The sequence below is a fragment of the Aedes albopictus genome, chromosome 2 (genome assembly GCF_035046485.1).
Source record: "Aedes albopictus strain Foshan chromosome 2, AalbF5, whole genome shotgun sequence".
NCBI lineage: Eukaryota > Metazoa > Arthropoda > Insecta > Diptera > Culicidae > Aedes > Aedes albopictus.
In genome coordinates, this window is record NC_085137.1 from 436,787,679 (window position 1) to 436,811,002 (window position 23,324).

The following is a 23,324-nucleotide window of genomic DNA, read 5'->3' on the forward strand; positions in this document are numbered from 1 at the left end:
TATGGACAAAGCAAGAAATGTAACAATATTTTTATGCAATTCCGTATCATAACTGCTTTTTTATATAACTCATTTCGGTATCAAAAAAAGTGATCATTACTATTTCCGAAGGCAGCCTATTTATTGCACACATAAACAAATAGAAACGCTCCATAGAAAATCAAAAAGCGCTCCATAAATAATGAACATATGTTCCATGAAAATGTGCAATGTTACCCATAAATAATTGAAAACGTTCTGTTCGGATGGGTCACTGATTTTCGTAGCAGCTCTTTTGATGTTCAGCAGCTTGAAAATGAATAGTTTCCTTTAAGTGAACAAATTCTCCTCTTCTTTCTTCTGAACCTTGCCTCACTCTTAGCGAAATTTCCTTCCTTTCAGCATCAATGATGTATATGGTAAATTTTATATTTAGTAATTATTTTCTGATTACTTATTTCTACTTACTGACTGATGTAGTGGGATTTATTAGAAAACTGTAACTGTAAGTTCCCGGCAGCTAGCGGCGAAATAAAGATACTTCTAGAAATGAAATCAATTAATTTGCTTGTCTGTTAACGGCAATTCTTCACTTCCGTCCAAATCACTCAACTAATAGAAGAAAAAGGAATATATTTAAAGGAATATCTAACAGGAATATCCGACGTTAACTAATTTATAATTTTACCACGTGATAATAGAAGATTATGCAATTCACTCTCGTTCTGATTAGATTTTGTTTTGGTTCTTTTCCTTCGTTGACGTATAACATTTAATCTTAAGGTTGCCCCAACTTAGCTTCGCTGCTGTGGTCGTGTGCAATACCCGTGTTGCCAGTGGGCAGTGCCTCAACACGTTCCATACTTTATGGAAAATGTACCGGTAAAACATAAAATTTTCTCATTAAAAGTGAAATTTTGCACCAATAAATAATACTGAAATGCTCCATAATAAAATTCAAATGCTCCATAGAAAAATGCAAATGACCCATAACAAATTAAAATTGTACCCATAGAAAATTGAATATTGCTCCATAGAAAAATCAAATTGCACCATAAAAAATTGAAATTGCACCATACAAAATAGATAAATACTCCATAAGTATTATCAAACTGCACCATAGAAAATATGAATTGCTCCATGAAAAATCGAAAATTCTCCTTAGATAGCATATTCTCATAATTTAATTCGACAGGGCTGAATTGCTTTACATTGCACTGCTTTAGTGGTGCAAATGTTTAAAGTTATGAAGAATTTTCAATTTTTGATGGTGCAAATTGTATTTTATGTAGTGCAGTTTGATAATATTTATGGAACATTTGTCTATTTTCTATGGTGCAATTTCAATTTTTTATGGTGCAATTTAATTTTTCTATGGAGAAATATTCATTTTTTTATGGGTACAATTTTATTTTTTTATGGAGCGTTTGCATTTTTCTATGGAGCATTTCAGTATTATTTATTGGTGCAAAATTTCACTTTTAATGAGAAAATTTTATGTGTTACCGATACATTTTTTCATTAAGTATGGAACGTTTTCAATTATTTATGGGTAACATGGCACATTTTCATGGAACATATACATACATACATACATACATACATACATTTATTTGTTCCACATCATTAAGACAAGACATAATCAACAATAGTACGCCACAATACTCGGTTTGTGGCTGCCGCTCTCCATCCTCGGTCACGCCCAATGCTCGCCAAGTCACGCTCCACCTGGTCCGCCCATCGTGCTCTCTGCGCTCCACGCCTTCTTGTGCCAACCGGATCCGTTGCAAACACCAGCTTTGCAGGGTTGTTGTCCGGCATTCTTGCAACATGCCCTGCCCACCGTATCCTTCCGGCTTTGGCCACCTTCTGGATGCTGGGTTCGCCGTAAAGTGCAGCAAGCTCGTGGTTCATCCTTCTCCGCCACACACCGTTCTCCTGCACACCGCCGAAGATCGTTCTTAGCACGCGTCGCTCGAAAACTCCGAGTGCTTGTAGGTCCTCCTCGAGCATGGTCCATGTCTCGTGCCCGTAGAGGATTACCGGTCTTATTAACGTTTTGTACATGGTACATTTGGTGCGTGGGTGAATCTTTTTCGACCGCAGTTTCTTCTGGAGCCCGTAGTAGGCCCGACTTCCGCTGATGATGCGCCTCCGAATTTCACGGCTCACGTTGTTGTCAGCCGTCAGTAAGGATCCGAGGTAGACGAATTCCTCCACCACCTCGAAAGTATCCCCGTCTATCGTAACATTACTACCCAGACGGATCCGGTCGTGTTCGGTTCCGCCTACCAGCATGTACTTTATTTTTGAGGCATTCACCACCAGTCCGACCTTTGCTGCTTCGCGTTTCAGGCGGGTGTACAGTTCTGCCACCGTTCCAAATGTTCTAGCGATAATGTCCATGTCGTCCGCAAAGCACACAAATTGACCGGATTTTGTGAAAATCGTTCCCCGGCTGTTGAGCCCGGCTCGTCGCATCACACCTTCCAGCGCGATGTTGAAGAGTAGACATGAGAGTCCGTCACCTTGTCGCAGTCCCCGGCGAGATACGAATGAACTGGATAGTTCACCCGAAACCCTTACGCAGTTTTGCACACCGTCCATCGTTGCTTTAATCAGTCTAGTCAGCTTCCCAGGAAAGCCGTTTTCGTCCATGATTCTCCATAGCTCTGCGCGGTCGATACTATCGTATGCCGCTTTGAAGTCGATGAACAGGTGGTGCGTTGGGACCTGGTATTCACGGCATTTCTGGAGGATTTGCCGTACGGTAAAGATCTGGTCCGTTGTCGACCGGCCGTCGATGAAGCCGGCTTGATAACTTCCCACGAACTCATTTGTTTTAGGTGACAGACGACGGAAGATGATCTGGGATAGCACTTTGTAGGCAGCATTCAAAATAGTGATCGCCCTGAAGTTCTCACATTCCAAATGGTCGCCTTTCTTGTGAATGGGGCAGATTACCCCTTCCTTCCACTCCTCCGGTAGCTGTTCGGTTTCCCAGATCCTGACTATCAGCCGATGCAGACAGGTGGCCAACTTTTCTGGGCCCATCTTGATGAGTTCAGCTGCGATACCATCCTTACCAGCTGCTTTGTTGGTTTTGAGCTGGTGAATGGCATCCTTAACTTCCCTCAATGTGGGAGTTGGTTCATTTCCGTCCTCCGCTGCACTGGCGTCGTCGTTCCTTCCGTTGCCGTGGGCTCCCGTGCCTACGTTCTCCACGCCGTTCAGGTGCTGATCGAAGTGCTGCTTCCACCTTTCGATCACCTCACGTCCGTCCGTCAAGAGGCCTCCGTCTTTATCCCTGCATATTTCGGCTCGCGGCACGAAGCCGTTGCGGGATGCGTTGAGTTTCTGATAGAACTTCCGTGTTTCTTGGGAACGGCACAGCAGTTCCATTTCTTCACACTCCGCTTCTTCCAGGCGGCGCTTTTTCTCCCGAAAGAGGCGGGTCTGCTGTTTCCGCTTCTGTTTGTAACGTTCCACGTTCTGTCGAGTCCCTTGCTGCAGCATTACCGCCCTCGCTGCGTTCTTCTCCTCCAAAACCGTTCTGCACTCTTCGTCGAACCATTCGTTTCGTCGATTCCGTTCCACGTACCCGATGGTGCTCTCGGCTGCGTCGTTGATGGCTGCTTTCACTGTACTCCAGCAGTCCTCTAGAGGGGCCTCATCGAGCTCGCCCTCGTCTGGCAACGCGGCTTCGAGATTCTGCGCGTATGCTGAGGCGACATCCGGTTGCTTCAGTCGCTCTAGGTTGTACCGTGGCGGTCGCCGGTACCGTACATTGTTGATGACGGAGAGTTTTGGGCGCAGTTTGACCATCACCAGATAGTGGTCGGAGTCGATATTGGCGCCACGATAGGTCCTGACGTCGATAATGTCGGAGAAGTGCCGTCCGTCAATCAGAACGTGGTCGATTTGAGATTCCGTTTGCTGTGGTGATCTCCAGGTGTAACGATAAGGGAGGCTGTGTTGGAAAAAGGTGCTACGTATGGCCATATTTTTGGAGGCGGCGAAATCAATGAGTCGTAGGCCGTTTTCGTTCGTTTGCTGGTGGGCGCTAAACTTACCAATCGTCGGTCTGAATTCCTCCTCCTGGCCTACCTGAGCGTTCAAATCTCCTATGATGATCTTGACGTCGTGGCTTGGGCAGCGGTCGTACTCGCGTTCGAGCTGCGCGTAAAATGCGTCCTTGTCATCATCAGTACTTCCGGAGTGTGGGCTGTGCACGTTTATTATGCTGAAGTTGAAGAATCGGCCCTTGATCCTCAACCTGCACATTCTTTCGTCGATCGGCCACCAACCGATCACGCGCTTCTGCATATCACCCATCACGATGAAAGCTGTTCCCAGCTCGCGTGTGTTGCCGCAGCTCTGGTAGATGGTATGATTACCTCTAAACGTTCGCACCATGGATCCTGTCCAACACACCTCCTGCAGCGCTACGATGCCGAACCCACGGTCCTTCAGTAGATCGGCGAATATGCGGGTGCTCCCAATGAAGTTGAGAGATCGGCAGTTCCACGTACCGAGTTTCCAATCGCAAGTCCTTTTTGTTCGCTGGGGTCGTTGCCGTTGGTCTCGGTTCGTATTATTCTGTTGCTGATTTTCCGTTACAATGGGTTTTTACGGCTGGCTCGTAGGGCCTGACACCAACCCCCTACCTTCCGGAGGACCATAGTGCACAGTTGAGCTTAGAGTCCTTCCCTGGCACTCGGACGTAGATCAGCCGCCCCTAACATGGGGATCAGACGCTGTTGTGAGCCGCTCCTCCTGGAGAACAGACGCTCAGGTTTGCCGAAGCAAACCCCCCCTTCCCTGTCAGCCTACGACCAAAGGTCCCACCGGGGTTGGTTACCCGATCTTCCCTAAGGTTGCTCATAGTTTCCGGCCGGTACCGCGTGGAGGTAGGGATAGGAGTTGCTGGGCAGAGGCTAGTGGATCACAATGGGATCTGAATTGCGCAGCATACCCAGCCTTTACCGTGCCGTGTTCATGGAACATATGTTCATTCTTTATGGAGCGCTTTTTGATTTTCTATGGAGCATTTGCAATTTGTTATGGTTGCAATAACCTTTTGCCATTTCCGAACTAATTCATTGTGCAACTGAAATGAGTTGCGTAGTGAAAAATATGTATATAATGCTCATTTGAGCTGAATCATGAACATTGTGCAACTCACCTCCTTTCTTGGCGTAACGTCCTCACTGGGACAAAGCCTGCTTCTCAGCTTAGTGTTCAATGAGCACTTCCACAGTTATTAACTGAGAGCTTCCTCTGCCAATGACCATTTTGCATGTGTATATCGTGTGGCAGGCACGAAGATACTCTATGCCCAAGGAAGTCAAGGAAATTTCCTTTACGAAAAGATCCTGGACCGACCGGGAATCGAACCCGTCACCCTCAGCATGGTCATGCTGAATACCCGTGCGTTAACTGCCTCGGCTATATGGGCCCACTGCAACTCACATGAGTTGTATAATGAAAAAAAAAACATTGCATTAAATTTTGCATGTAAGTCGTTGCAAAACTGAACACTGTTCGTATAAATGTACGACTAGTGCTGAAAAAATCAACTTTTTGCAACTCGTTACATAAATAACTATAACACATAAATAACTATAAACATGTTTGCTACTGAGAGTTCCTCACAATAAGTGTCCAATATGCCACCGCTTGACGGTACTCCCACGAAGTTTACCTATCTACGCTAAGTCATGAAACAATCATATCCACCTTGCACATGTACAACACCCCTGATTTACGGAGCAAACGAAGAACCACCAGCAAATGCAATTTCCTGCTGAGTGTGCATCTGCACGGAGACGACGGGATAATGATTCAACCGAAGTCCATCAATGCACCGCCGCCGACGACCTCTGGCCAAGGTCGCTACTAGATAGGATCAGTCATAAGATTCCTATCCCATATACCTTGTGGTTCGGTTAACTGTGTTTGCCTTGCGGATGGGAGCCGTCGTCCTACCTAAGTCAAAGTCCCTTATCCTGACGAGAAGGTGCAGAGGCGGATGGAGCAACAAGATGGTGATTGCAGCCGTTTGATGCGGTTCGACCAGTCAGCACCTCGATTGAGATAGATGGATAACTTGGGTGGTCTTACGCCTCACTGGTTTAGAATGGGAAACTTTGCTACGAAATTAATGATGTCCTTGAGCTTGAGACTAAGAACACGTATCAAAACTCAACCTAGACAACAATGTATTACCGAATGCCTACGCGATGTTGTGACTATATAGGCCAATAGGCTGCTTGAAGCAGGGTCCCCCGCCATTGAATGAAATCCGAAAAAAAATTTAAAATAAATCGCCGATTTCAAGCGAATGTAGTAGTTGCACAGTTGACAAGTCACCGCACACTGACAAACAGTGTTGTCATCTTTCCAGATTTGTCTAGATTTTCCAGGTGTTTGAGGTATCATTTTAGAAAAGTCTGGAAGATCCTAACATTTTTCTTCCAGAATTTGTAAGGTTTAGCTCGGAATTTTTAAGGCTTTGCACACGAATTCAGACTTTTCCAGACAAAACTTTTCAAACCATCCAGATTTTACAAAAACTTACCTGGCACTCCTACTGACGAAACTGGGTCTCCCTCCCACCGTCATACGAAGCACAAATCCATATAAAACGAAAGAATTGCCTATGGCTCTCTCTCTCTCTTCTTGGCGTAACGTCCTCACTGGGACAAAGCCTGCTTCTCAGCTTAGTGTTCTATGACCACTTCCACAGTTTTTAACTGAGAGCTTCCTCTGCCAATGACCATTTTGCATGTGTATATCGTGTGGCAGGCACGAAGATACTCTATGCCCAAGGAAGTCAAGGAAATTTCCTTTACGAAAAGATCCTGGACCGACCGGGAATCGAACCCGTCACCCTCAGCATGGTCATGCTGAATACCCGTGCGTTTACCGCCTCGGCTATATGGGCCCATTGCCTATGGCTAGCACACGCGAATATGGCTCTGCTTACAAAAAAAATTCCGGAAGAAAAATGTTCGGATTTTCCAAATTTTTTTTAAACGAGACCTCAAACATCTGGAAAATTCAGATAAATCAAGGATGGCAACGCTGCCTAAGAACCCCTCGAATCCTTTAAATAGAATATTTTATCTGCAGTGTCAAAGTAGTAGAAAAAAATAATAGTTAATTCAACTCGGAGAAACAGTTGTAACAATTATTATTCTTCATTTGCCATTTTTGTCATATTTTCGTTTCATATTTTTTTTTATTTTTCACCCATTATGATCTGTCGAGAAGCAGCACACTGTCTTAGTGGTGATTCGGGTTGAAAAAGAAAATTGAAATGTCAATATGAAAAGCTGAATCGTACATATCCTATTCGACTTTTTGCCGTCAAGTACACCTGCGATTTTGTGTGAAACTCAAAATTGGATGGCTACAAGAAAAGTCAGAATACTGACCATCCGAATGAAATCGCGTTAAAAATATTTCAGTCACAATTAATTTAGCGTGCACTCCAGCCCACTATAGTATGCTGCGTATATCTGGTCACTCATGGTTTTTAGTTCGATACTGACGTAGTAGTGATTTTTAAAATTCCATCTCAGCCAAATGAAGACAACAGTTGCGAAGCATATATGCGCTGCACTTAATCCTTAGAAAAGAAGAGACATTTCAATCGAGCGGAAATTCTCATGCATTTGTTTGTATAGTGCTTCAAGCAATCTTAAATTCCCGTCAAACTCCAACTCTTGAAAGCTGTTGCCAATCCATTCAACCACAAGCCGTACCACCAACAACCCACAGAGCCGAACGACTGGTTTCCAGAATCCCGCACAGCATATAACAAGATTTTCCGGTCACCCACCTAGATACGACTAGAAGGTGTACACAAAGCACCAGATCCATTCCGATGGAATAAACGTACATACCTATACAGCACACATTTCGAGTTCAGTGCTTTTCGAAGCCTTCGCCCATTGTCATCGTCGTTGTCGAGACGAGCCGGTCGTCGATATGCTTAAGGAAAGAAACCTTGAGCCAATTTCCGGTGCCTCTTTCCTGTTACGGCCGTCGCCGGCCGGTCACGCAGCAGCACATACCCATCACATGGGGTCTCAGAGAGGAGAACAGACTGATGTTTACCTATGGCGAATACGTTGGTTGAAGATATTTTCAATCATTCATCCAATTCATTTATTGTTTCTTATCTTCCATAAGTCTTTCGTTTCTTTTATCTCTTTTGTCTTTTGTGTCTTTTGTCTTTCGCCTTTAATCCCTTCCGTCTTTCATATATTTTGTCTTCCATCTATTTCGTCTTTCGTCTCTTTTGTCTTTCTCGTTTTTTCATATTTTATCTCTTTCGTTATCGTCTTTTTCGTATTGTCTCTTTCGGTTTTTCGTCTTCCGTCTCTTTCGTTTTTTGTCTTTTTTGTCTTTCATCTCTTTCGTCTTTCGTCTTCTATATCTTTCGTCTCTTTCGTCTTTCGTCTCTTTCGCCTTTCATCTCTTTCGTCTTTCATTTCATTCGTCTTTCATCTATTTCGTCTCTTTCGTCTATCAACTCTTACGTATTCCACCTCTTTCATCTTTTATCTTTCTTGTCTCTTTCGGCACTTTTGTCTTTCGTCTATTTCGTGTTTCATCTCTTTCTTCTTTCGTCTATCGTATTTCATCTCTTTCGTCCATCATTTCTTTCATCTTACGTCTTTTGACTGTTTCGTCTTCCGACTGTTACGTCTTTCAACTCTTTCGTCTATCGACTCTTTTGTCTTTCGACTCTTTCGTCTTTAGACTCTTTCGTCTTTCGAATCTTTCGTCTTTCGACTCTTTCGTCTTTCGACTCTTTCGTCTTTCGACTCTTTCGTCTTTCGACTCTTTCGTCTTTCGACTCTTTCGTCTTTCGACTCTTTCGTCTTTCGACTCTTTCGTCTTTCGACTCTTTCGTCTTTCGACTCTTTCGTCTTTCGACTCTTTCGTCTTTCGACTCTTTCGTCTTTCGACTCTTTCGTCTTTCGACTCTTTCGTCTTTCGACTCTTTCGTCTTTCGACTCTTTCGTCTTTCGACTCTTTCGTCTTTCGACTCTTTCGTCTTTCGACTCTTTCGTCTTTCGACTCTTTCGTCTTTCGACTCTTTCGTCTTTCGACTCTTTCGTCTTTCGCCTCTTTTGTCTTTTGACTCTTTCGTCTTTCGACTCTTTCGTCTTTCGACTCTTTCGTCTTTCGACTCTTTCGTCTTTCGACTCTTTCGTCTTTCGACTCTTTCGTCTTTCGACTCTTTCGTCTTCCGACTCTTTCGTCTTTAGACTCTTTCGTCTTTAGACTCTTTCGTCTTTCGACTCTTTTGTCTTTCGACTCTTTCGTCTTTCGACTCTTTCGTCTTTTGACTGTTTCGTCTTTCGACTCTTTCGTCTTTCGACTTTTTCGTCTTTCGACTCTTTCGTCTTTCGACTCTTTCGTCTTTCGACTTTTTCGTCTTGCGACTCTTTCGTCTTTCGACTCTTTCGTCTTTCGACTCTTTCGTCTTTCATCTCTTTCGTCTCTTTCGTAATTCGTCTTTCGACTCTTTCGCATTTCGGTTATTTTGACCCCTTCGTCTATCGTCTGTTCCGTCTTTCGTCTCTTTGATTTCTTTCGTATTTTGCCACTTTCGTATTTCGTCTCTTTAGTCTTTCATCTCTTTCACTTCTTTCGTATTTTGTCTTTTGCATCCTTCGTCTGTTTCGTTATTCGCTTTTCGTCTTCTCTGTCTTCTCTGTCTTCTCTGTCTTCTCTGTCTTCTCTGTCTCTTCTGTCTACTCTGTCTTCTCTGTCTAATATGTAGTCACTGTCTAAACCGTCTTCTCTGTCTTCTCTGTCTTCTCTGTCTTCTCTGTCTTCTCTGTCTTCTCTGTCTTCTCTGTCTTCTCTGTCTTCTCTGTCTTCTCTGTCTTTTACAATTAGCTGTTTTCAGTCTTCTGTTTGAAATGTAGGATTACTAGTGACACTCTGATCCTACCTTATACCTTCTATCTTCCATCATGTATCATCTACTTTCCAGTACAATAAACCTATCTCAAATTAAAAATTCCTTTCAACTCAAACTGGACTACCAGTTCGCCGCCGGCTGTAGCAGTCCCACGTCCCATGCGACTGTTGGAAAATGAAAACGATAAACAATTTAGTTGATTAATTGCCACTAATTATATCGACTTTGTTTTGATAAACAAACATCCCGGTCTTAACGGGGCAAGGGTTGGGGAAAACGCCGAACGGCAGGCAGACAGTCAGACAACTCTACCTAGAGAAGGAGGAGGAGGTGGACAACGACGACGCGTGGGATGAACTGTCAGCACGCAATTCCGTCGAAAATATGCCACAGTGAAAAAGTAGCTGTCTCTTTGTAGTGCTGCCTACCCGAAGGGAAATTTATGGTTTTTCAAAACAATAACTACTAGAAACTCCACTAATAAGATTCATATTATTTACTATTTGGCAAAGCAATGCAACTGTGTGGCAAATGGCTTAGAAAACCAAACCATGGAAACCTAATAATTAATAGCAATGAAATTTTTTGCTCATGGTGTTTTTAATTATATGTTTTATGATTGATAACATAAGCTGTATAGTTGTTTTATCATTTTTATTGTAGCCAAGTTCAAATGTTCCGCAGAATTATCACACAGTGGATTCTGTTTTTATTAAAACCTTTGTTGGGTCACTACCATATGAAAACCATACGATGTATGGTTGTAGAAAACGTTTAGAACAAGTCGATTTGTTCGTTTCTTGTATCTTACGGCATATTTGTATATTCGGCAGTGAATTTCTACTCCATAATGGGCGGATGATGGGGTCTCCAGTTAGCCTACTGGTTAAGGCTATGGATCGCCAATCCGGAGACGGCTCCGACGGTTCGATTCCCGTTCCGGTCGAAAAATTTTCTCGACTCCCTGGGCTTAATGTATCGTTGTACTTGCCTCACAATACACAAAATTCATGCAATGGCAGGCAAAGAAGGCCCTTTAATTAATAACTATGGAAATGCTCAAAGAACACTAAGTTGAAGTGAGGCAGGTCAAGTCCCAGTGGGGACGTAGAACCATGAAGAAGAATAGACGGATGATAACCACTAGGGGTATCATGTACAGGGTTCAATAATTTATGGATAACTGCACTAAATGGCATTGCACCTCTTTTTACTGTACCTTACTAGAAAGCATTGTAATGTATCATCGATGTGGCATAGAATGACCTTCCGCATCAACACGTCGTCATGTCAATGAACTCAATAGCAACAACATGATGAAGCAACAATCATATGAAAACCATATGAAGTATAGTAGTTAAACTTTTATAATCCAATCTCCTTTTCTCGATGTTGATATTGTTATGGTATCCATATGTGATACTCTGTGTTGGTATCATCATTCAGTGTAAAGGTTCATGACCATAAGTGTTATCATTACACTGAAGGATCACATATTGTAACTGCATTTAATGTTATTGTTCGGTACAGTCAACTTTCCCGAAAACTGTTGGACCTTTCTTTAACCTTAGCCTACGAAATCGGAAATGTGTCACCCACCGCCGCCCCGGTTTGATGTGGACTGACCCCTCCGCGACGAAATTTCATGGAAATAAACCGATTCGATGTGGGTGAAATGAGGTGTGAATTTCTCTCACGGTTTGTGCACCGATATAAGGTCGTTCGAAGGAAGAAAAAATATTCATGATGATGGAGTGTGTATTTTTTTTTTCGACTGGCGGCACTGTGTGACATTGAATCAAAGTATTACAAGTGGAAAATGTGCGATGACATAGGTTACGCGAGATTGGTCGTTTTCTGGGGTAATTTAATGGACGTGTGTGGGGTGCTTGAGAAATGAACGGCAGCCAGTGGTAAACATCGATTTACAATGTTGGAAAAGACATTTTCGAGATTTTTCAATAAATTTATTCTGATAAAGAGAGAGATTGTGGTTTTAGATATAGGAAGTTATGCGGAAAAAAAACACTGTAAGTTTGAAACTGATACAATGTTTTTGGAAGTACCTATGTTCCTAACATTAAATGCATACGAATTCCTAATTTCCTTTGGGCCCTGATAATCACTTTACAAGTATAATGAAGTTTTTTGACCTTATTATTCATACTTTTATGCAGAAAAGTTACATCGCATAAGATGCAGCGAGAGTGCCATATGCGTACAAAAGTGGATGCGTACGTGCATTGGCGTGACAACTGTGACGCTGTATGACTTGAAACGATATCTTATGCGATTTACGGTGTGTAATACTGCGATGTAATATAGCATCTTATGCGACTTAATAATATTCGAAAAATAAATCACCACTATAATGTGCACAGGGATCTTGCTTAGGAGGGATGGTGCAAGACATGACCATGGTGCAAAATAGAATCATGGTATTATACTCCTGGAATTCTACCAGAAATTCCTCCAGGGCTTTAAGGCGAAACTGGAAGCATTTCCTAATTTTTTTGGTTTTTATTTTTTTATTAAATAACGAAGCAATATTTTCAAAATCGGTTTTCGTGCACATTTAGAGTATGGATCAGGGTATCTTCTGATTTTTTTACGTGGTACAAAATGTTTTTCGTTTTTGCAGAAACAATTTTTTAGTGAAATTTTGTTCAAAAATGGTTTCTGCAAAAACGAAAAACATTTTCTACCGCGTAAAAAAAATCAGAAGATACCCTGATCCATACTCTAAATGTGCACGAAAACCGATTTTGAAAATATTGCTTCGTTATTTAATAAAAAATCATAAACCAAAAAATGAGGAAATGCTTCCAGTTTCGCCTTAAGTAATTCCTGCAGGAATTCCTCTAACTCGTCCAGAAATTACTCAAAGGATTCCTCCATAAATTCCTCGAGGGAGTCCTCCAGGGTTTCGCCAGGAATGTCTCCAGGGATACATCCAGAAATTTCGTCACGGCTTCTTCCTGAAACTCCTGGGTTCCTGGGCCTCTGGAGATTCCTTCAGGGGTTCTTACAGAGATTCCAATCAGTTCTTCCAGGAATTTCTCTAGAAACTCCTCCAGTAATCCCTCAATGGAATTCCTTCATAAATTCCTTAAGGAATTCTTCCAGGGATTCCACCTGGGATTCCTCCAGAATTTTTTCCTTCAGGAATCCTCCAGATTTGATTCACGGATTCCTCCTGAAATTGTTACAGGTTTTCCGCCAGGGTTTTCTCCAGGAATATCTCTAAGAATTCCTACTGGAGAAATTCCTCCAGGGCTTTCACCTGAGATTTCTCCAGTAATTTTCCAGAGCATCCTCCAGAAATTCTTCCATAGTTTCCTTTAGGAATGCCTCCAGGTATTCCTCCACGAATTTCTCTAGGAATCCTTCCAAAGGTTCCTTATGGAATGCCTTCTGGGATTCCTGAATTCCTCCAGAAATTCCTTCAGGAATAACTCCTAAAATTCTTCCAGGGATTGCGCCACGGATTCCACCAGTATTTTTACTCGGAATTTCTCCAGGAATTTCTCAAAGGATTCCACCAGGAATTTCTTTAGGAATTTCTCCTGCAAATTCTCCAGGTATTCCTCCAGAAATTCCTCAAGAAATTGTTCTAAAAATTTCTACAGGGATGCCTCCAGGGATTCCTCCAGAAATTCCTCTATTGGTTCCTTCAGGAATTCTTCCAGGGATGCCTCCAGGATCACATCCAGTGAACCCTCCAAAAATTCCTCCATGAATTTCTCCCAGAATTTCTCCAAGAATTCCTCCAAGAACTCCTCCACAAAACGAGAACGATTGCAAGTTCTAATTCCCTGAAGAAGGTGTAATAAACACCGAAACGTCGGATGAAGAACGATATTTAGTCGTTTGATTGCGTTTGATGCCTGCAAAGCCGAAAAACTTCCCTGGCTCCTCCAGAAATTTTTCCATGATTTCCTCCTGGGATTCCTCAAAGAATTCTTCCGGAAATTTCTCTACGAGTTCTTCCATAAATTCTTTCTGGAATTCTACCAGAAATTCCTTCATTAATTGCTCCAGGAATTCCTCTGATTCTAACAGAAAATCCTGAATGGATTCGTCCTGAAATTCCTTCAGTAATCCTGGGATTCCTCCGATGGTTTCTCCAGGAATTTCTCCTGATATTCCTCTAGGAAATCTTGTGAAATTCCTCCTAAAATTTCTCCAGGAATTTTTCCAAAAGTTCGTTCAGGAACTTCCCCAGGTATCCCTCTAGGAGTTCCTTCAGGAATTTCTCCAGCAATTTTGCAGAGCTTTCTACAGGAATTCCAGAGATTTCTCCTGAAATGCCTCCACATATTCCTTCAGAAATTTCTCTAGGAATCCCTCCACGGATTCTTCCAGGAAATCCTACAAGGATTCCTAAAGCGATTTTCTCTTTAATTCCTCCACGGATTTATCCTGCAATCCCTCCAAGGTTCCTTCATGAATTCCTTCAAGAATTTCTCTAGCAATTCCTTCAAAAGTTCTTCCAGGAAATTATACTGGAATTATTCTCTCCAGGAAGTACTCCAGGAGATTTCCAAAGCTTCCTCTAGGAATTCTTCCGAGCATTCCTTCACCCTTTGGAGCCGGAGGGGTCAACATGACCCCGGCGATGAAACCGAGCATAAGAAACGTGTTCGAGACCAGGGAGGTTACGGTAGCGAAGGCAAACCAATCAGGCTCCAAAGGGTTTTTTTTTTTCGGGGCGAGCCCCATTTTTTATTGATTTATTAGGCACAATAGCAAATTACAGCAAAACGGTGCCGAGTAGCAATTTACATAATTGGAAATAAATTATAGTTAGGGAATTATTTTTTAAAGACTTTCACTATCTAAAGTCTGTGTTAGTATTCACAATTAACATATTTTTTCTATAAAATAATTTTAGCTTTGTTAATGAAATCGTTGATAACAATCAATATTTTCTTGTTTGGAATGCTTAGGATATCTCGAATACTATTTAGGGTAGTCAGTCCCTGTTTATGAAGTTCGTCCGTCATAGCCCTACGGTGGTCGTCATACTTCTGGCAGTACCATAAAACATGATCGAAGTCCTCGTACCCGTTTCCACACTCACAAACGTTCGTCTGTTTGATGCCTATACGAATAAGATGAGAGAAGAGACAAAAATGATTGGCCATTAATCTGCTCATATTTTTGATCAAGTTACGGCTAAAGTCATATTGACTGAACCAAGGTTTGGCATTAGTTTTTGGTAAGATTGAATGACAAAATCTACCCAGATTATCATCAGTCCATTTCTGTTGGCTCCAAAGGGTTTCCTCATGAAATTCCTCCAGGTATTTCTCCTGGAACTCTTCCAGAATTTTTTTTCCGGAAGTCTTTCAAGAATTACTCCAGGTATTGTCCGCCATAAAAGTGCATAATGTCAGCATGGTGTTTGGTGCATGGAATACTGACATGGAACATGGCATTCAAAGATGGTGCATGTTGTCAGTATGATGCATTAGAGTCGACATTGTTTATGCTAGAATGCTTTTTTGATGTAGGAAACTTCAAAAATAATAATGGTGCAATACCCAAGTAACACACTTGTCGCTGAAAAGTCACGGCGGCGCAGGTTTAAGTTGCGCAAAAGTCACTGTGACTTACTTCTAGCAAGTAAGTGTTTGTTTGTTAGATTTAAGTCACAGTGACTCCTACGCAACAAAAACCTGCGACGCTGTGACTTTTTTGTGACAAGTGTGTTACTTGGGTACATGCCTAAATGATAACGCACGATTGCACTTGAAAAGCTTTGGTAGTGCATGAAATGTGACGATGGTGCATGATTTCGCATAAGACACATAATTGATTCAAAGATGGTGCCGAGATGATTCTGTGAATATCATGGTGACGCAAGAAATGCAAAGAAGCTGCATGATGTCAAAATGGTGCATTAGTTTCATCATTATTTTGTTATACTCAAAAGGTTTCTAGGTGCACGAAATTGCAAAAATGGAGCAGCAAACTCAATATGGAGCGGGGGTCAACATGGTCCAGGTACATGGCATGCTATTTTGTACTAAAAATGCCAAAATTGTGCATGGAATTCAAATGTGAACCACATCAGATGCGCCAACTTTGGTCAAATTATTGGGAGGGGGTGGTGCATAGCCTGGTTTTTCTGATTTTTTGTATGGGAAAATCGAAAAATCGTCAAAAATGGGGGGGGGGGGGAGGGGGGCAAAACCATGCTTGCCACCCCTAAGTTGGCACCTATGAACCACATCATTATGGTGCATAAGATATCAAGATGATATAGCGAATGCCAAAATAGTGCATGAAAAACTTGGAAGAAGGTGCATGATGTGAGTGTGCTGCAGTAGTTGTCACCGTCATTCAGTGAGTATTAATATGTATGTTGCATGATAAGGTGCACAAGTTGCAAAAATGGTGCATGGAATAAAATGTGCTGCAGAAGTCAACATGGTCCAGGTACATGGAATGTTATTTTGATGTACTATTTAGCATTTAGTACATCAAAATAACATTCCATGTACCATGTGGTGCATAGACTATAAACAAATGTTGCTAACACCAAAACTATGCATTAAATGAGATGATATAATACGGGCTGAAATGGTGCTTGGAAAGCTTTGATGGAGCAAGAATTTTAATGATGGTGCATGGTATCAGTATGATTAAAAGACAGTGCATGAGATTAGCATAATGCGCGGAAGTCTAAATGATTATGTGCACATCGTGGTGGCTTTGAACAAGGTGCATGATGTAAGTGTGCTGTATTTTCCGTCACCGTTATACAGTGATTCTCATCATTTTGTATAACTAGGTGCACGAATTGCAAAAATGGTGCTTGGAATTCAATGTAGTGCGGAAGTCACCATGGTTCACGTACATGGAATACAGTTTTGGAATACGAAAAGCCAAAATGGGGCTTGGTGTTGAAATGTGGTGCTGACATCACTAATTGATTCAAAGATGCTGCGTGAGACCAACATAGACGCCTAGATAATTCTGAAAACATCTTGGTTGGACATGGAATGCTAAAAAAATACACGTGTCAGTATGGTGCATAAATTTAAGGCACAAATTTCCCAAATGGAAGAGAACCTACTGCCCCTGGAGCCGACCTACTGATGGTGCATAAGCTGCCACCATGGTACAGTGATTCTCAACATTGCATGGTAAGATGCAAGGTGCAAGAATTGCAGAAATGGTACACATCATTTAATGTAGTGCTGAAGTCAACATGAATCAGGTACAAGGAACGCAATTTGGTGTATGATATACCAAAATGGAGCATATAAAATTCAAATGTGAAATAAATTATTAGTAATTATATTGTGACGAGATGTTCAGATTGGGCATGGAATTTTAATTTATTTCATGATTTCAGTATGCTGCATTTGATGGCAATAATTCAATGAGTCTCAACATGGTGCATGGCAGTCGCATCTTTCGACTTCCGCACCATATTTCGTAGATATATTTTTTTATAAAAGAAAGGGGATCCAAACTGATTAATTATCATGACATACTAACTCACCTCAATTATGAAGAGTGCACCTGGTTTGTCTGCACAGTAAGTGTTTTGTCTTGGGAAAAGCTCCTGGATCAAACACCGGAAATTGCAGCCAGCCCTCAGTATTGTATGCTGCTGTGTGTCTGATTTCTTACCGACAGGACTATATTAGCTTGAACAAAAGAAATATATGAACCATTGCTGGAATTGATCCATTAAAGTTTTTAACCGTTATGTGTCCGACAAACTTTTTGCTTTTTTCTACACCGTGTATTTTAAATGAGTGCTGGGTACCCGGGTACCCTGTCGGCCACATAAGGGTTAAATTCAATAAGAAAATTGAAAATCTAACTAATAACACAAACCATATAGTGCAATGATGAAATTCATACATTTCAAAAGATTTCATACCACACGACACCAATAAACATTTCAATCTCTCTCCAAACAGCATCCAAACTTACTTTCGCAAAGTGAAACCAGAACAGACATCCCATCCTCCTGCAAATAATACCACGTGACAAACACCGAAAACACGTGAACATTCTCAGTAAAACGACATTCCTCCGTTCCACTCCAAACTTCCCCTTCCAACAAAGTTTCAAGATTTGATTATGTAAATGTGCACCAACCGGCGCGGCGGCGGCTCGGGCGAAGTTCTGAACGTCTGCCCTTCTTATCAATGCCATGTTTTACGGGTACGGATTCTTTACACCGCTTTCCAGCTTCGGTAATGGATCGGAACGCAACTGAATGAAGAGAGAGAAAAAAAGTCGAAAAGTAGTCAGTAGGATTTTATGCTAATGTCATACATTTGTGCGCTGAACGATCTAAAGCTTTTCATCGTGGAAGAAGGGGGAGGCATCCAAACGTATACGCTTCTTTCAGATTGTGGCGACAAACGACCCAAGGGCTAATGTCAAGAAGGGATTGGGGTGAAATTCGCTCTCCAGTAGGAAAAGATATGTATCAAATCGAACGTTTTTGTTTTCTAACGACGCATTTCATGCCAATTTCCCTCCACAAATATTATACTTTGTTACCACAATAACCGAAAAGTGAAAAGTAATTGCCCTCGTTTATCTTCTTCTTCTTCTGCTTTTTCTGGTTTCTAGATCTGCGAACGGCGTTCGACCTGCTGGACAGGGATCAGGATGGCCACGTGACGCCCGAGGAGCTGCAGTTCATGCTGCGGAATCTGGGCATCCACGTGCGTGACGAACTCATCGACGACCTGTTGCGGGAAGCCAGCAGAACAGGTGGGTACTGATTCAGAATTTGTGGTGTTTGTGGGATTTTGTATAGTGCTTTTAGAGCTGTCAGGAGAAAAGAAAGTGCAGTAAGACTTCAACATCACATTTGGGGTTTTTGAGGTAAAATAAAAAAATAAATTGCAATATCAATAGCATTCCTTAACCGTTTCCTCTAGCATTTAAGAAAATATTAATGTTAGAAGCGATTTTTTAAAATAAATTTGTGGAAAAAATGAACACATGTTTGTAAGTAAAAAAATCAAAGTGACTGATCGAGAAACAGATCTAGAGAAATTTCTTAAGAATTTTCTTATGGATACAATACTGGTAATTTAAAATCGTTTTCATTCTATATTCAGGCAAAGCTTCTCACGTTAAACATGTCGTTCTCCGTAACCCATGCTCCAATTCAGCTGAAATTTTAAGGTGAATCGTCAAGAAATCCCATTGCAATTTTTCATAAAAACTTTAGAAGAGGCACAAATCTGACGAACAAAGTATCGAGCCAAGCCGCACTTGTTTTTCCTAGCTTTTACAAATCGAGAGCATTTGTTTACGGATTTTCAATATTAGTGCTCTTGAAAACGTGAGTGGGGGACCAAGTCGGCCATTGTGGCAGCCATGTTTGTATTCTCTGAAGTTTCTCCTTAAGTGTAACTTGCTAACATCTTATATTTCAATATATATATATATATATATATATTTGCCTTTCTCTTACACCAAAGTGTACTGAAAGGCTATATGATCACTCAAAAAACGATTTTTCGATAGAAGGCACGGAGGGTCAAGTCACATATACCAATCAACTCAGTTCGACGAATTGAGATGATGTCTGTGTGTATGTATGTGTGTGTGTATGTCTGCCTATGTCTGCCTATGTATGTGTACAGAAAAGTTCACTCACTTTTAAGGCACTTCCCATCGGCCGATTTTTCGAATCGAACCGGAATTTTACCGCATTGTTTGCTATTAAAAATGGTCTGGATCGGTCAAGGCATTCCGGAGTTATGGAAATTTCAGTGATCCGGAACAGCACCGGTAGAACTGGCCGTATAAAAAAACTGAACCTAACCCCATCATACGATACATCAAACTGCGGCGTTTTTCGTAACCTTTAGCATGGTTGACAAATTTTGTGCGGAAATCAACACTGGAGACCATAAATTACACGATGTCAGCCCAAAATTCAAGATGCAATATGTATATATTTGGTATGGGGAAGGTGTCCGAATGTGATGGCGACCGGAATATTAAAGATGGTGGCCTTAAATCCAAGATGGCTGCCTCAAATTCAAGATGGCGGCTGTTTAATGGAGTTTTAGGCCCTAAAACCTTGCAATATGGGTATATTTGGTATGGGGAAGTTGTCCGGAGTCCAAAAATGGCGACCAGAATAACCAATATGGTGGCCTAAAATTCAAGATGGCGGTTCAAATTCCAAGATGGTGCCTGTTCTATTGTGTTTTAGGCTCTAAAACCATGCAATATGGGTATACATATTTAGTATGCAGAAGATGTCTTGAGTAAAAAAATCACAACCAGAATACCCAAGATGGCGGTCTGAAATCCAATATGGCAACTCAAAATTCAAGATGGCGGCTGTTCAGTGGAGTTTTAGACCCTTAATCCATGCAATATGGGTATATGTGGTATTGGGAAGATGTACGGAGTCCAAAAATTGCGACCAAAGTATCCAAGATGGCGGCCCAAAATCCAAAATGGTGGCTCACAATTCAAGATGGCAGCAGCTCAATGGAGTAACCATGCAATATGGGTATATTGGACATGGGGAAGATGTCCGGAGTCCAAAAATGGCAACCAAAATATCCAAGATCGCGGACTTAAACCCAAAATGGTGGCTCAAAATTCAAGATAGTGGCTTTTTACTAAGAGTTTGAGACTCATACATTAAAAGCCAGATAAACGATATGATTTCTGGTGCTATGAAATGGATTTTTTTTATCTGTATTAACGAGTTTATCTCCGGACCCACACTTTACTCTTTCATGAAGGCCAATAGGAGCTCCTGGAGAAATCCTTTGAGAAATTTATGAGGGAATCTTTGGATAAAATTTCTCGGATAAAAATACCTGGAGGAATCTCCGGAGGAACTTCAGGAAGAATCTAAGGAAAAATCTCTTAAGGAATTATTTGAAGGACTCTGGGATTTATCATTGTGTTAAATTCAGCAGAAGTTTAAAGAGGAATTGCTGAACGAAACTATGCAGGACATTCTAAAGAAACCCCATTGTTCTCACAGGATCACACTGGAACCGGATTTCGGATATGGCACTGAACTTTGAACCGCGGTTACTAATTAAAACACTTTATTGTGCGACTAAAAAACTGGTACGATACAACCGTAATTTATTCGTTCTTCAAACACGGTCGCGGTGAACGATAGGTACGCGCGCACGGTCGCTCTGGGGATAACTGACTTTTTTTTGCTACAGTTTCTCCTGTGGTGTACCTACAACTGCTGTGCTCGGGTTGATCGGGGCAAAGATAATTAGAGAGAGAGATTCTCTTGTGGAACATATGTTGGTTTGGTATTAGGGTGCGACAGAATTCAACTACGTATAAACACCCATCAAGAACTCCTGGAGAAATACAAAGAGAAATTCCTAGAAAAAATATCTGGATATCTAGAGAAGTCCCTGGAAGAATCGGTAGAGGTATTCTGGAGGAACTCATAGAGAACGTCCTGAAGAAATCACAGGAGGAAATGCTGAAAAAATCTCACGAAGATTTCCCGGAAGTAATCCAGCAAGAATGCCAGGATAAAATCCTATAGGAATCACTAGAAGAACTCCTGGAGGTGCCATAGTTAAAATTTCTGAGACAGGAATTGTTGGAAGATCCGCAGGAGAAGTTGGTTAAGGAATCTTTGGAAGAAGGTCATGAGGAGTTTCTGCAGGTATTTCATGAGGAATATCTGGAGGCATTCCTGGATGATTCTTTGAAGAAATCCCTGGAAGAACAACCGAAGAAATTACGGCAAGAATTCCAGAAGGGTTGCCAGGCAGGATCCCAGCAAAAGAGCCATGAGAAAGCTCTAGAAAAATCCCTAGCAGAATTTTTGAAGTTTCACAGTTAGAATTTCTGGAGGAGTCCTAGCAAGAATAGTTGGAAGAACCGCAGGAAGAGTTGTTGATGAATTCTAGCTGAAATTTCTGGAGGAAGGTCACGAGGAGCTCCTGGAGGAATCCCATGAGAAATTAGTGAAGGAATCCCGCGATAAAATCTCTAAATGAATTCCTAGAAGAATCGCCGGAGGAACTTTTTGCAGAATGTTCAAATTATTGCCTTGAATAATCCCAGCAAATATTCTTGAATAAATCCCACAAGAAATCACTCGATAAATTCTAGAAGAACTCCTGAAAGTAGTAATGAAGACAAGAACTTTTGGAGGAGTCCTAGGAGGATTTGTTGGCATAACCACAATTGCAACTGCTTAAGAGATCCTGGAATTCCTGAATAAAATCTCTGAAGACGTTCCTGGAGCAATCGCCGGAAGAACTTCTGGAAAAGCTCCAGAAGCTCCTCTTGGCTTTCCTGAAGGATTTCCAGCTGGAAGCGATTCCTGCTGTGATTCTTTCAGCAATTTCTCCCAGGACTCATCCAGAAATTCTTACTGTAATACCTAGTTTTTCTAGGGTTTCTTCTTATATTTTCTCCTGGGCTTCCTTCAAAAACAATCTTTCTATGTTTCTTCCAGAAGTTTCTTTGGTGTTTCCTCGAGTAATAACTCCAGAAACTTTATCCTGGTATTTCTCCGAAAATTTCCCATGGAATCTCTCCTGGAGCTCCATCTGGGATTCCGCAAGCAATTCCCACTGTGTTTCTTTCAAGAATACCCTCTATGACTCTTCCAGAAAGTTTTATTGTGATACTTACACAGAAATCCGAGAAAGAGTCCCTGAAGGAATTGCAGGCAATCAATTCTTGAAGGTAGTCCGAAACGAGTTCTTGGAGGAATCCTATGAGGAATTTCTCGAGAAATTCCAGGCAAAAATCTCTGAAGGAGCCGGAGAAACTTCTGTGAGAATCTCAAGAAGATTGTCTTGAATAACCTCACCAAGAATTCCTGAAAAAAAAAACAATATAAATCTCGAGAGAAATCCCTAGAAGAATTGCAGGAGGTATCATAGTAGGAATTTCTAGAATAATCCTAGGAGGAATTGCTGGAGGAATCTCTGCAAAAATGTCTGGTGAAACTTTAGGGGTGGGGGGGGGTTGTGTTAGGGTTAAAACCCCCCCAGAGCCAAAATTTCTGGAACAAATTTCCAGTATAAACCGCTTTGTGGCGAAAAAAATTTTCGCTATTTCCAACCTACGGCTAAAATTCACTGTATATATTTACGAAATGTGAGTACCGAATAAAAAAAGGTATTATTGACCATCTAAAACCCCTCCCAGAGCAAATTTCTGGCTACGCTAGTGAATGGTGTATTTTGAAAACCGCGATGTTTGAAATTCCAAATGACAATATTGCACCATTTCCAAAACTTTGCCCCGGAACTGGATTACAGAAAATCGGTAAACCGATTCCAAAATGTCCAAATGTATTCTAAATGACCAATCATCTTAATAATATTCTATAACTTTCAAAATCATGAAGTTTGATATGTCGCATGATGGTGTTTATTCATCT

General features: G+C 41.5%; 1 protein-coding gene across 11 annotated transcripts in view; it reads left to right on the forward strand.

Moving 5' to 3' along the window:
• The window catches only part of LOC109406423 (calcium-binding protein E63-1), a 389,205-nt gene that overhangs the window by 257,758 nt on the left and 108,123 nt on the right, over window positions 1-23,324 (forward strand). For all 11 annotated transcript variants that reach the window (XM_062853679.1, XM_062853684.1, XM_062853676.1 and 8 more), the window contains one exon: window positions 18,533-18,676. In XM_062853679.1, coding sequence (XP_062709663.1) covers window positions 18,533-18,676 — 144 coding nt within the window. The remainder of the gene's footprint in view (window positions 1-18,532; window positions 18,677-23,324) is intronic.